General features: G+C 44.5%; 1 protein-coding gene across 1 annotated transcript in view; it reads left to right on the forward strand.

Annotated features, from left to right (window-relative positions):
- Positions 1-13,995, forward strand: part of LOC140395772 (unconventional myosin-Vb-like) — a 156,199-nt gene that overhangs the window by 138,849 nt on the left and 3,355 nt on the right. The window contains exons 30-34 of the mRNA XM_072483929.1: positions 1,175-1,329; positions 3,085-3,171; positions 3,940-4,090; positions 8,797-9,088; positions 12,737-12,911. Coding sequence (XP_072340030.1) covers positions 1,175-1,329; positions 3,085-3,171; positions 3,940-4,090; positions 8,797-9,088; positions 12,737-12,911 — 860 coding nt within the window. The remainder of the gene's footprint in view (positions 1-1,174; positions 1,330-3,084; positions 3,172-3,939; positions 4,091-8,796; positions 9,089-12,736; positions 12,912-13,995) is intronic.

Below are 13,995 nucleotides of genomic sequence, written 5' to 3' on the forward strand. Positions count from 1 at the left end.
GCACACAATATTCCAGGTGTGTTCCTCACCATGGCCCTGTATAACTGCAGCAAGACATCCCTTCTCCTCTAATCTAATCCTGCTATGAAGGCTAAATACCTTTGCCTTTTTCACCACCTGCTGCACCTGCACTCTTACTTTCGGCAACTGGTGTACAAGGGCAGCCAGGTCTCGTTGCACATTCCCCACTCCCAATTTATAGCCATTAGGATAACAATCTGCCTTCCTGGTTTTTTTTCTACCAAAGTGGACAACCTCACATTTATCCACATTATACTGCACTGGCCATGGGTTTTCCACTCAACGTGTCCAAATCACACTGAAGCATCTCTGCATCCTCCTCACAGCTCACCCCCCCCCCCCCTTTCCAGCTTTGTATCATATGCATATTTGGAGATATTACATTTAATTCCCTCATCTAAATCATTAATATACTTTTGAATAGCTGGAGTCCTAGCACCGATCCCTGCGGTACCCACTAGTGACTGCCTGCCACTTGGAAAAAGACTTGTTTATTCTTTCTTTGTTTCCTTTCTGCCAACCAGTTTTCTATCCACCTCGATACACTAACCCCAATCTCATGCGCTTTAATTTTACATGCTAATCTCATATGGGACCTTGTCGAAAGTATTCTGAACTCCAAATAAACTATATCCACTGGCCCCCATCATCAACTTTACTCGTTACATCCTCGAAGAATTCTAGTAGATTTATTTGAAAAAGGATAAAATTGTGTTAGCAGTTCAGAGATAGTTCACTTGACTCATTCCTGAGGTTCAAAGGCTTATCTTATGAAGAAAGGTTGAATAGGTTGGGCCTTTACCCATTGGAGTTTAGAAGAATGGAAGATTCATGCAGGCATGGGGAGAATATGCAAACTCCATACGGACAGTGACTCGGGGCCGAGATCGAACCCGGGTCCTCGGTGCCGTGAGGCAGCAGTGCTAACCACTGTGCCACCCCTTCTTTTGTGAATCTAATGGTGAGGTAGTGGCACATCTCTAAAAGCAACTGTTTATTTATGCATTAAATCACTTGTCTGCCCTCGCCTGACGTCGCTGTGAGATTTGTGCACAAAGGTGAGCACTATTGCTTTGACAGCAAAATTTGGGCCAATATATTTTAATATCCTACAGGTAATTTTATGGTGACTGGTGTATTAATTTATTTTTAGATCTCAAACCACAATCTGATGCATTAAGTGCGCAACCAACACTTCCAGCCTTCATTTTCTTCATGTGCATCAGGCATGCAGATTACACAAATGATGAACAGAGAGCCCATTCCCTGTTTACAGCCATGCTTAATGGTATTAAAAAGGTCCTAAAGGTAGGAATAAAAATTGAACTATTCCAGAATTGAGATGTGGTTCTTGTGTGCTTATTTATTGTGGTCTTAAGATGTCTTTTCATGTGTCATGTCCCTCCCTCTTCCATGGTTGGCAGTTAACCAGTGAGATGCTGTCAGACCTCCGGGGTTGCATAGTTAAACTGGATTGAATACTCCCCTTTTTAATCTGCACTCCAGGGAAGAATTGTGACTCTCACTTTAGCCTGTTGAGTAGGCTGAGGCTTTCTGGCTTTTAAATACATATTTCGAAATTACACCACCTACGTGTGGGGAAACCTAGATCGGAATCTCCTACACCGCCTTTTCGAACAACCCGTATGTTCCATTATTAGGAATGAATACATTCCAAGGTTATAAATAATTTAAAAGTTACAATTATTTACTGCTCATCACATCTTCTGGACCTTTAGAAGCAGTATTTTCAATTAATGGCCATTGTTAGTACAGGTAAACACAAGCCAAATTACATATAGTGTCCCAAGAGAAGGTTAGTGGCCTTTATCCAGAGTGGTGGTTGAGGGGAGAATGTTGGCCGTGAAACTGGGATAACTTTTATTCAAATGTTTTACCCAATGAAAACCTTCCTGTCCCACCCCCCTCCCCCACAGAGCCATCTGTTACTCATTATTAAGTCCACCCCTCTCCCGCACAGGGCCATCTGTCACTCATTATTAAGTTTTGCTTTCACTGAACAGTGACCTTTGTTATATCACCAGCACCTCTCACCATCACATTGCCATTAACACTTCCTCTGTCTTGTGCCCTACATACCTCTGCAATCTCGCTTAGTTCCCACCCATCACTGACCTCCTTTGCTCCACCCCTCCCCTCTTGTACAGTACATAATCCATCACATTTTTTTCTTCTTTAACTCTGAAAGTCATGCAGACTCGAAACACTAACTCTCGTTTCTGTGTCCATGGATGTTGCCACAACTGCTGAGCCTTTCCAGCATTTTCTGCTTATTGTTGGAATATCTCCGGTCTTCCAAAGAGATGTTAAACTGAGACCCCAGCTCCATCTGCCCTCTGAAAAGTGCTGTTGGATTCATCGCATCCACCCAAAGAGCAGTGGAGTTCTCCAGATGTCCTCCTAGTCTATATTTATCCCTCTATCAACACCTGCAACAGATTATCTAGTCATTTTATTTCATTGCTGTTTGTGAGAGCTTGATGTGTGCAAATTGGCTGCTGCATTCATTACTGGCTGTAAAAGGCTCTGTGAAATAGGGAGGTACTGAAATGTGCTACCTAAACTTCAAACCCCCCCCCCCCAACCAGTGCCCCATTATTCATCCATTCTCCTGATAATCTTTGGAATACTAACCTGAGATTTTTGCATCCAAATGAGCAAATGGGAGCATGGTTTTAACGTCTCAGAGACGCCAATTCAATATTGCACAGGAATGTGTAGACACGATTATGCTCATTTCTCTGAAGTGGGATGTGGACCCATAACTTCTGATTTGGAGGCAAGAGTGTGGCAACTGGATCACAACTGAAAATTAGGGCAACATGTTCACCTAACCATCAGGTGGTTAGTAATTTAGCTTACTACACATGTACACCCCTTGGTATTATGTGTGGATTTGGCCCAGCAAGGAATTACCTGTTGTAATGGAGATTTTGTTGCTTTAAATAATTTTGACCTAAATTATTCTGATTGATCAGCGGATGGAAAACTGAAGACTCTGATTTTTATTCTTGTATGTCTTGTTTTATTTAAACTTGGCAGAGAAGCTCTGATTTTGAGATGGTGGCATTCTGGCTATCCAACACTTACCGCCTGTTGGTCTGCTTAAGGCAGTATAGTGGGGATGAGGTAAGTATTTTAATTTTATATCTAGAAGCCACTGCGAAGGATCATGGTGCAGGTTGCCACCAAGGCACAAAAGGATAGATTAAATCAGGAAAGGGTAAATATCAATCATAAGCTTTAAAAGACTGACGGTTATGAAGATAGTTATTACTTTATCTTTAAATGAAGTTATCATATCTCCTTGAATTTACAAAAACAAATATACATATTTTCAATGCAAATGTACAGTTTAATTGCAGTGATTAGAGTTTCTGCATAAGGAACTGAGGCAATTTTCTGAGTGACCCTTCGGGTATGATCCTCCATCCTCCGATAAATATCCCATCAAATATAATATACACACCGACCCCACGTCATCTCAACTGAAGGCGCAGTGGTGAGCACTGTTGTTTCACAGCACCAGGGTCCCAGGTTCGATTACCTGCTTGGGTCACTGTCTGTGCAGAGTCTGCATGTTCTCCCTGTGTCTGCGTGGGTTTCTTCCAGGTGCTCCGGTTTCCTCCCACAAGTCCCAAAAGACATCTTGTTAGGTAATTTGGACATTCTGAATTCTGTGTACCCAAACAGGCGCTGGAATGTGGCGACTAGGGGCTTTTCACAGTAACTTCATTGCAGTGTTAATGTAAGCCTACTTGTGACAATAAAGATTATTATCATTAAGAATTTAGCAGAATGCATTAACTCTATAATAATGCATGTATGTAAAGATGTCTAACTAGACCATAACCTCTTCCGTATGAAATCCAGTAACTTTTTTGTTTTGTTTTACAGAACTCTGTAGAAATGAACACACCTGAACAAAGAAAGCACGCCTTGAGGAATTTTGATCTTTCTCAGCATTGCCTGATTTTGTCTGACCTTGCTATTCAACTTTACCACCAATTAATCAAAGTCGCCGAGGGAAAACTTCAGCAAATGATTGGTAAGTGATTCAGTGCTAATTGATTGTCGCCAGTTAGGAAAAAGTAGCTTTTCAAAAAAAATGTATTCACATTTGACATTTCTCTGTTGAATGCTGTCTTTTCGATCAGTGTCTGCAAACACTATTGAATGTCAGATGAAAGAATTTTTAAAAATTCAACAATAGCGACTAATTATTGCTTTTTGTAATAGAAAATGTACTAAATGTTAAGGGAAGGGTAAAGGTAGAAACAACATTTCTGTCTTGACAAATCAGGAATCCTGTTGGTTTACCTACAAATAAAGGCAGAAAAGGATCAAAAGAACTAATTTCCCCTTTGAAAGAGGGTGGAGGGAGAAGAAAATTTAAGTTGTTTACATATATAGTGCTTCGAAGTATAAAGGATCCAATGGGAATAATTATCACTCCACATGATGGAAGTAGTTTTTTCTCCCTCTGCCACTGGCTTGTAAATTTGGGTAATTCGGAATCAAACTGTACATTATCAGCCGGGAACTGGCAAGTGGCAAAAATGAGGAAAACATTTGGAAGTTTGTCTGTGCTTTGAGTCAATCATCAGTAAAGTTCTACAGACTGACGTTTCCTAAGATACCTGGGCAGGATTTTCAAGCCACCTCGGCAGCGGAGGGTGCAAAGTTAGAATACGAGGAGAGACCAGGTACACTGGTACTGTACTCATTGGAATTTAGAAGAATGAGGGGGGATCTTATAGAAACATATAAAATTATGAAGGGAATAGATAGGATAGAAGCAGGGAGGTTGTTTTCACTGGTGGGTGAAACTAGAACTAGGGGGCATAGCCTCAAAATAAAGGGGAGGAAATTTAGGACTGAGTTGATGAGGAACTTCTTCAACCAAAGGGTTGTGAATCTGTGGAATTCCCTGCCCAGTGAAAGCAGTTGAGACTACCTCCTTAAATGTTTTTAAGACAAAGATAGATAGATTTTTGAACAGTAAATGAATAAAAGGTTACGGTGAACGGGCGGGTAAGTGGAGCCGAGTCCACAAAAATATCAGCCATGATCTTATTGAATTGCGGAGCAGGCTCGAGGGGCCAGATGGTCTACATCTACTCCTAGTTTTTATGTTCTTAAATGTTGATGTGCCATCAATCAACATAAGACGAGTATTGAACGAAACTGAGGCTTTAATAAGCGAAACAGGAAGCCTCCTGGCCTCTGATTCTGAACTGGGACAGGGCCGGAGGTCGGCCACCTTTATACCGACCCCGAGGGGAGGCGGAGCCATCAGGCAGTGGTTTACCACAATACATGTAATACAGTAACAGTTTACCACAATACTGTATACACCATATAATATACATCAGTGGTTTACCACATTCACCCCCTGTTTAAAAAAAGAGTCCAGCGGGGGTGAAGTGGACTTCAAGGTTGAGTCTGTGGGGGGGCTTTGACCTTCCACCGTGATCGCCTCAGTCCCGGCTGTGGTGTGTGCACTGGCGTCAAGACCTGCGCGTCCGGGAGCGTGTTGTCCTCTTCTTCACCCGGTAGTTGAGTCGATGGAGGGGGTGGCGGTGCGGGGGTGATGGTGATGGTCGCCGGTGGGCCTGCGGGTGCCAAATCTTGAAGCAGCCGGGTAGTTGTGGAGGGATACGGTGTAGGGTCGGGGTAGTGGTGATGGTCGCTGGGGAACCTGTAGGTGCCAAATCCAGGAGGGAGACCGTGTCCTGCCGCCCATCATATGCCACGTAGGCATATTGTGGGTTGGCATGGAGGAGCAGGACCTTCTCGACGATGGGATCTGATTTATGACTCTTAGCATGCTTCCGGAGGAGAGCCAGCCCTGGGACTGTCAGCCAGGATGGGAGCGAGACCCCTGACGTGGACTTCGTAGGGAAGGCAAACATACGTTCGTGAGGGGGCTCATTGGTGGCAGTGCACAGGAGCGACCGGATGGAGTGGAGCGCATCGGGAAGGACCTCCTGCCAGCAGGAGACTGGGAGACTTCCAGACCGTAGGGCCAGAAGGACGGCCTTCCAGACCGTCGCGTTCTCCCTCTCCACCTGTCTGTTTCCCCGGGGGTTGTAGCTGGTCGTCCTGCTTGAGGCGATGCCCTTGCTAAGCAGGAACTGACGCAACTTGTTGCTCATGAAGGAGGAACCCCGATCGCTATGGATGTAGGTGGGGAAACCGAAGAAAGTGAAGAGACTGTGCAGGGTCTTGATGACGGTGGCATAGGTCATGTCAGGGCACCGGATGGCAAAAGGGAATAGTAAGTACTCATCAATAACGTTGAGGAAGTACACGTTATGGTCAGTGGAGGGGAGGGGCCTATTGAAGTCGATTCAGAGGCGCTCAAAGGGGTGGGAGGCCTTTACCAGATGTGCTCTGTCTGGCCGACAGAAGTGTGGTTTGCACTCTGCGCAGACCTGGCAGTCCCATTTTTCGCTGGAAGACCGAGACCCCATTGGTGACGCCGAAGGGGATCCTGAGGAAATGGTAGAGGCGGCCATCTGCCTCGAAGGCAGTGTATTGGCGGTCCTCCGGGCGGATAGGGAGCTGGTGGTACGTGGACTTCAAGTCGACTGTGGAGAAGACTCCATACTGCGCAATCTGGTTGACCATGTCAGATATGCGTGGGAGGGGGTACGCATCGAGCTGCATGTACCAGTTGATGGTCTGACTGTAGTCTATGACCATCCGGTGCTTCTCCCCAGTCTTGACGACCACTATTTGGGCTCTCCAGGGGCTGCTCCTAGTGGTGACGGGCTTACAGTCCGGGGTGAGGTTAGCGAAGAGCGAGGGTGGGGCGACCTTAACGGTCGCGAGGCTACAGATGGTGAGGGGGGCAGGGGTCCACCGAACTTTAAGGTAAGGCTTTGGAGGTGGCACTGGAAGTCGAGGCCCAGTAATAGGGCAGTGCAGAGATGGGGGAGGGCGTAGAACTTAAAGTTAGTGTACTCTACGCCTTGTACTGAAAGGGCTGCGGCACAGTACCCCTGGATTGCTACGGAATGTGACCCGGAAGCCAGGGAGATTATCTGGGTCGTGGGTAAAATTGGAAGGGAGCAGCGCCTTACTGGATCTGGGTGGATAAAGCGGTCTGTGCTCCCGGAGTCGAAGAGGCAGGCCGTCTCATGCCCGTTGAGCTGGACGGTCATTGTGGATTTTGTGAGTTGGCGAGGTCGAGACTGGTTGAGTGTGATGGAGGCGAGCTTCGGAAGGTGGTGGGTGGGCCGGTCAGAGGTAGCGGTGGCCAGCGTACGACCAGGTGAGCAGGGGTCCCGGGAGGCGGCAGAGCGGTTCCAAGATGGCGGCCCCCATGGGCCGTGCGTGGCGGGTGGAGTACAAGATGGCGGCAAAGATGGCGGCCCCCACGGGTCGCACATGGTGGGTGGCAGCAAAGATGGCGGCCCCCACGGGTTGCACATGGCCGGTGGCAGCGAAGATGGCGGCGCCCACGAGTTGCACATGGTGGGTGGCGCGGCAGATGGGGGAGGTCCCGACAAGCAACAGGCAGCGCTGCTGGGCCTCGGAACTTTAGGGACAGGTCGGGCCTGGCAGACTTTGGTGAAGTGGCCCTTCCTCCCATACCCGTTGCAAGTCGCGTTCCGTGCAGGGCAGTGTTGTCTGGGGATGCTTACCCTGGCCGCAAAAGTAGCATTTCGGGCTTCCGGCGTTGGCGGGCTGCTGCGTGGCACAGGCTTGAGCTGCACTCGAGTCGGGTGATGGCGGGTGAGGGTGCTGCGTGGTCGGAGGTTTAGGCCTCCATGTTCTGGAAAGCCACTTCCAGGGAGTTTGAGAGCTGCACTGTCTCTGGTAGGCCAAGCGTACCCCCTTCTAGCAAGTGCTGGTGGTTGTAATTGGATTTAATACCCCCGGCATAGGCGTCCCTGATCATCAGCTCCGTGTGTTGGGCAGCCGATACCGCCTGGCAAGCACAGTTCCGACTGAGTACCCGCAAGGCACGCAGGAATAGTGATTCTCCGGGGCGTTGTCGCCGCGTGGCAAGGAGGTACCTAGCATACACCTCGTTTACTGTCTTTACGTACTGTCCCTTCAGCAGCATTATCGCCTCCGAATACGAGAGGGCGGCTCTGATAAGAAGGAAAACTTGCGGGCTCACCCGTGCGTTGAGTATTTGCTGCTTTTGGAGGTCGGTGCGTTGAGTATTTGCTGCTTTAGGTCGGTGACGTCTTCGGTGGAAGATCCGAGGTAAGCTTCGAAGCAGCGTAGCCAGTTCTCGAATGTTGCAGTGGCGTCGGCTGCTTGTGGGTCCAGCTCCAGGCAATCAGGCTTGAGCGATGAATTCATCTTAAAAGTTTAGCTTATTAAATTGATGTGCCATCAATCAACACAAGACAAGTAGTGAATGAAACTGAGGCTTTAATAAGCTAAACAGAAAGCCTCCTGGCCTCTGATCCCGAACTGGGTCAGGGCCGGAGGTCGGCCACCTTTATACCGAGCCCGAGGGGATGCGGAGCCATCAGGCAGTGGTTTACCACAATAAATGTAATACAGTAACAGTTTACCACAATACATATATACTAACAGTGGTTTACCACAAACTGGAATCCTTTTTGACAACAGCAGGACTGGAAGATCCTGCTGACAGCCAATGGCGGACCACCTCCACCGTCGCAAAACATCCCACCCCCGTGACTGTAAAATGGTTAAGAGTAGTGTGCAATGGTTTTAAACACAAGATTCTTTTTACAATTGTCTGTTTTTAATCTGTGCTTGCAGTGTCGGGAATGCTGGAAAATGATGCCATTCAATGCATTTCAAGTATGATCACAAAACCAGCAGGCTATGGAAAGAAAATGGGAGGTCTTTCTGGAGGAAACACTGCATACACACTGAATTCAATCATTCAACAATTAAACCTGTTCCACAACATCATCTCCAAACACGGTTTGCATCCTGAAATTGTTAAACAAGTTTACCGGCAGATTTACTACAGAATTGCAGCAGTCACACTGAACAACTTGCTTCTAAGGAGGGATGTGTGCTCCTTTAGTAATGGAGTACAAATCAGGTAAAAGTTTCTCTGATTAATGTTAGAATTTTGTAAAATCCTTTTATTGGCAGCAAATGCAAAAATTATTACACTTTGCCGTACAGGTCAACATGGTAAAAGGACAAATAAACAGTGGTGACTCAGTTTGTGCTGTAAGCCACAATAGTTGTCCAATTTTTGGTCAATGCCGGAAAGGCAATTGACTTAATTTGGAATAACAGATAACTTCAGTTCATGGCATCCAATATTGTGTTTTATCCATGTAATAACATAATCAGCAGCAATATTGAGGTTGGTGTACAACCAGAACTGCCTTGGTCTTCAGAGAGTGAACCAAATATGCTGCTACTCCTGTACTACTTTTTGTAATGTGAATCAGGTGTGCCATTTTGACCAATATGCATGTGTGGAATAGTGTTGATCACTAGAAGGGAAATGGTGCGGATGCGAGATGTAATCACCTCACAAGTCCATGGCTGCCAGGAGCGAAAAAAAATGCAATTGGGGGTGGGGGGGAAATGAAGGTGTTTCTGGCTGGTCGTAAAATAAGCAAACTTTTAATGTGATTACCTCAAGTAAATTTATTTGGATGTGCATGCATGCTACACGTAACCTATTCTGCAGCAGCTTGTAGCTGAAGACCATCATTAAAACAGAAATGTTTTACTTGAACTGCTGGAACAGAGTGAAGGTAGACTTCTATAATATAGAAAATCCAACCAGCCATTTTTCCTATGCTTTTGAAATGACCATGAGCATAGTTGAAACAGTTACTTAGTTTTGAAATGCAGTACTGAATTTTAATCCCAAAATTGGAACACTTTTGGAGCTCTGTCTCTGTTTGTTACTATTGTGCAACCTGTCTTTAAAATGGCCAGTTGGTATTATTTTTAATAATCTGACCTTTTCTGTTAGTTACTGATACCACAGTCCGGTTAGCAGTTTTGTGATCATCCTGTTGTGCTCCATGGCAAACAACACAAAATGGCTACTGTCATTTACAAATGGTGCAGGTTAGCCTCTAAAAGCCTTACCAGGAATTGTATTCAAGCTGAATAAAAAGATTTGGAATAACAGATAACTTCAGTTCATGGCATCCAATATTGTGTTTTATCCATGTAATAACATAATCAGCAGCAATATTAAGGTTGGTGTACAACCAGAACTGCCTTGGTATTCTAGGTCATTTGCCAATGAAATATATAAATCTTGTCATAATCCCTGTAGAGATTGATAACACTTTTTAAAAAAATAAAAAGACATTTAAGCTCCAGTTAATAGCTAAAGAACGACACGTCAATATTTCCCATTCTAGAACCTTTTACTCTAACAAATAACTAAAAGCACTCATGACTAAACACCATTTTCATAGATAACATGTACCTCAAACTACAGAGGAACATTCTCCTTTTATCCCCGTCCTAATCCTTAAAGAAAACAGCCCACAGTGCTTCAGAAGCCCCGTATCCCCCTTTCACTGAGTAGTAACTTTAATGACTTCCTCCAGGCATTTTTTTCAGCTTTGAGAGTTTCTTCACTCCACCACCAGCAATAAACCTGTTCTGATGAGTTTCTCTCCCCCACCTTCCACCCCAACCATGCTCAGGCTAATCTTCCGATGGCTGCAGGATGCATCTCTTTGACTTGAAACCATCTCCCCCCTCCCACACTTAGCTGTAGTAACTTGCAAAACCAAGTAGCCTCTTCTTTATGCTGACCACCTTAATTTGTAGGGAAGATTGTAATTGGAACTCAAAAATGGCTTCCTCTGCCCTCTTTCCCAATGGCAACATCAAACACATCAGCATTTCTACTGGGTACAAGGCTGATTAACTGTTCTTTACCTCTTTCATATCAGAAGTACATGGACTTTTTACACAATTATTTGCAACCCAACATCTTTCTGGGACTTTGAGAGACTCTATCTACTCATTGCAAATCCAGAGACTGCTATCTTTATCTCCAAGTATAAATACTTGTATCTTCTCAGTAAGCCAATCTAAGCCTTCCTTTGAGCTCCAACAATCAAACTACCCAGGTTTACTGTCAAGCAGACTAAAACTGGTCTCAACTCCCTTCATTTATCCTAAATTTAAAGACAGTCCCAACATATTATCTTATCCCATAATTGTGCCACCTTATTTGTTTATTTTGATGATTCTGGTTTTGTTGATGAACCAAACTCATTTAGTTGTGGAAAAGGCAGGTTAATCAAAATCTCTAATGCTGAACAATCTGAAGAGGTCCACAGAATATTTAAATCTAATGTTCAGTTTTCATCTGAAATAAGTTCAGTGCATCCTTCAGAAATGTCATATTTGTAGATGTAGAGGGAATTGTTGTCTATCCAATAATATTAGCTATTAACGTGGCAATGTGTTGACCTGCAATTAGAGGAAGAGTTTTGCAGAATTTTGGGAAGACTGCAGATGACTTGATAAAGGCAGATCTGTCTGAATCAGCACTTCCAAGTTCTAGATTTGAAACTTGGTTCATGTTTTGCTTTGTAAATGGCAAGAAGTTCCTTTGCCATGTTGAAATTATATCCTTTGGAAAACAAAAATCTAGAGCTGTACAATCCTGTACAAAGCCATATTTATGAATCTGCCAATGTGTTGACTATTACATACATAGAAAAGGTACACTGAATTGTATTCATTTTTCTAATCAGTGCTGCATTCAAGTTGTGCTTATGTGTTGTGAGTGAGTCAGTTAAGCACAGATCAAACCTTGGGCCTCTTCAGACATCATAATACATGATACAAATTTAAATTCTGATCATTGCTCTCAAGGTTGGTTTGTGAAATTAAAACAAAGTTATTAAGTTTTCACAGGACTGTCAATTATGTTATACAATAGACTGACATTCCAGCAGATCTGTGGGTTCAGTGGGCCAGGGTTTAGAGAACCCCAAAGTGTGTCATGGAGTTCCCCTGACCCACAACTTTTAATAGATTGTGGTATGGGGAGCACACGGCCCACTCTACAGGTGTGGTACAGCTGAAATGGAAAAGTATTTTTTAAAGCAAAACAATGTTTATTCTTTGAACTCAAGTTAACCTTTTTAAAACATACAGTGAACATCTTAGCAACCATTAATTCAAATCCAACCCCCAAAGACTACAATACTAAGTAATCCTTTAAGCTTTCCTTTTAACATCCATACGACTTAAAAACAAAACCTTTATCAGAAGCACATCAGGTTAAAGTCACTACTGTTATTAGTGTTAAATCACCTGGATCGATTTACAGTCTTTAGATTACAGAGAGAGATTCATACACCTTCTGGCTCTGACTGCAGCTATCCAGCTCTGAAAACGAAACTAAAACACACCCTGCAGCAAAAAGCCTAAAACGAAAGTAAAAAGCTGACAGACAGCCCAGCTCCACCCACTCTCTGACATCACTGCAGTAATAAACACCCATTTCTTAAAGGTACTCTCATTACAGATACTTATATACACACCCATTTATAAACACCCATTTCTTAAAGGTGCTCTCACATGACATGATCTTCCCAGTATTTTACATTTGACTATGTGCTTATCTTTTCATAAAATTTGCAAGACTGTTGAGAAAAGTGCTTTGGTCTTTGCTGTGCGAGTCTTTATTACTTAGGTTGCCTAAACATTTGGAGTTGTCATTTTCCTCCTCTTCCCAATCCAGAAACAATGTCAGTCAGCTAACTGATTGGCTAAGAGGCAAGAGTCTACATCAGAGTGGTGCACGTGAGACATTGGAGCCACTGATTCAAGCTACACAACTCTTGCAATTGAATAAGACGACTGATGCAGATGCTGAGGTAATCTGCTCAATGTGCACAGCACTCTCCAAGACACAGGTACATTTCTATTTACTCATATTTTGAGCATGCAAAACCACAGCTATCTCGGTTCAGTTGTATGTTTGAAAGTACTAGGTTTCACAGGAATGTCTTTTGAGTAGAGAGCAAAAATGCTGTTGGAATGATGCTTTCTGAGTGTAACGAACATGAAGATCATATTCACAGACCTGGCCTCTAACTAATATAAACAGGGGCTGTTTAGCACAGGGTTAAATTGCTGGCTTTGAAAGCAGACCAAAACAGGCCAGCAGCATGGTTCGATTCCCGTAACAGCCTCCCCGAACAGGTACCGGAATGTGGCGACTAGGGGCTTTTCAAAGTAACTTCATTTGAAGCCTACTTGTGACAATAAGCGATTTTCATTTCATTTCATTTTTCATTTTCATTTTGATACTATTGATACAGCAGTTGCAACTAGAATTAAGCTGATTGTGGGTCTGGATTATGAGGTGCAATTATGTAAATTGACTAGTTTCTGATTGGAATAAGAATTTTATGATTCTAAAGTGACTCCATAATATAGATCAGGAAGAGCTGCGTTGTCTGATCCAGAATAATGGCATCAGAGAGGGACAGCCTGTGCCTGAGGTGTAATATTCAAAACTAATGTTTAAAAACATTGGGCGCGATTCTCCGGAAAAATTTCTAACTTTAGTCGTGGTGGTTTTTTCAGGAAGTTTCCCGCCGGCTCTGTTAATGACACTTGGTCATTTTTTGGGGGCCCTGGGGAGTTTCTCGCTGAGTAGCACTGGGGAGCTGAACAACGAAATCGGGCTGAAATTTTGAAAGGGTGCCCCGATCTCAAAGTGGGCTTATGCGTCCCCCACACCCCCCACCCATGGGCACTGTCACCCCTTACACATGGGCACTATCTGACACCCCAAGAGGGGGGCCCCTGGGCCCCCCCCTTCTGGGATCCCTACCTGTCAATCCCCCACCCTTCTTTCCATGGGCTTGGCCCCTGACCTTGGCAGTGTCACCCTGGCACCTGAACACCCTTGCACTGGCAGCCAGGTAGTGCTCCTGCCAACTTGGCAGTGCCATCCAGGCATCTTTGCACTGCCAAAGTGCCAGCTGGGCA

This window comes from Scyliorhinus torazame, chromosome 18, assembly GCF_047496885.1.
Source record: "Scyliorhinus torazame isolate Kashiwa2021f chromosome 18, sScyTor2.1, whole genome shotgun sequence".
Taxonomy (NCBI): Eukaryota; Metazoa; Chordata; class Chondrichthyes; order Carcharhiniformes; family Scyliorhinidae; genus Scyliorhinus; species Scyliorhinus torazame.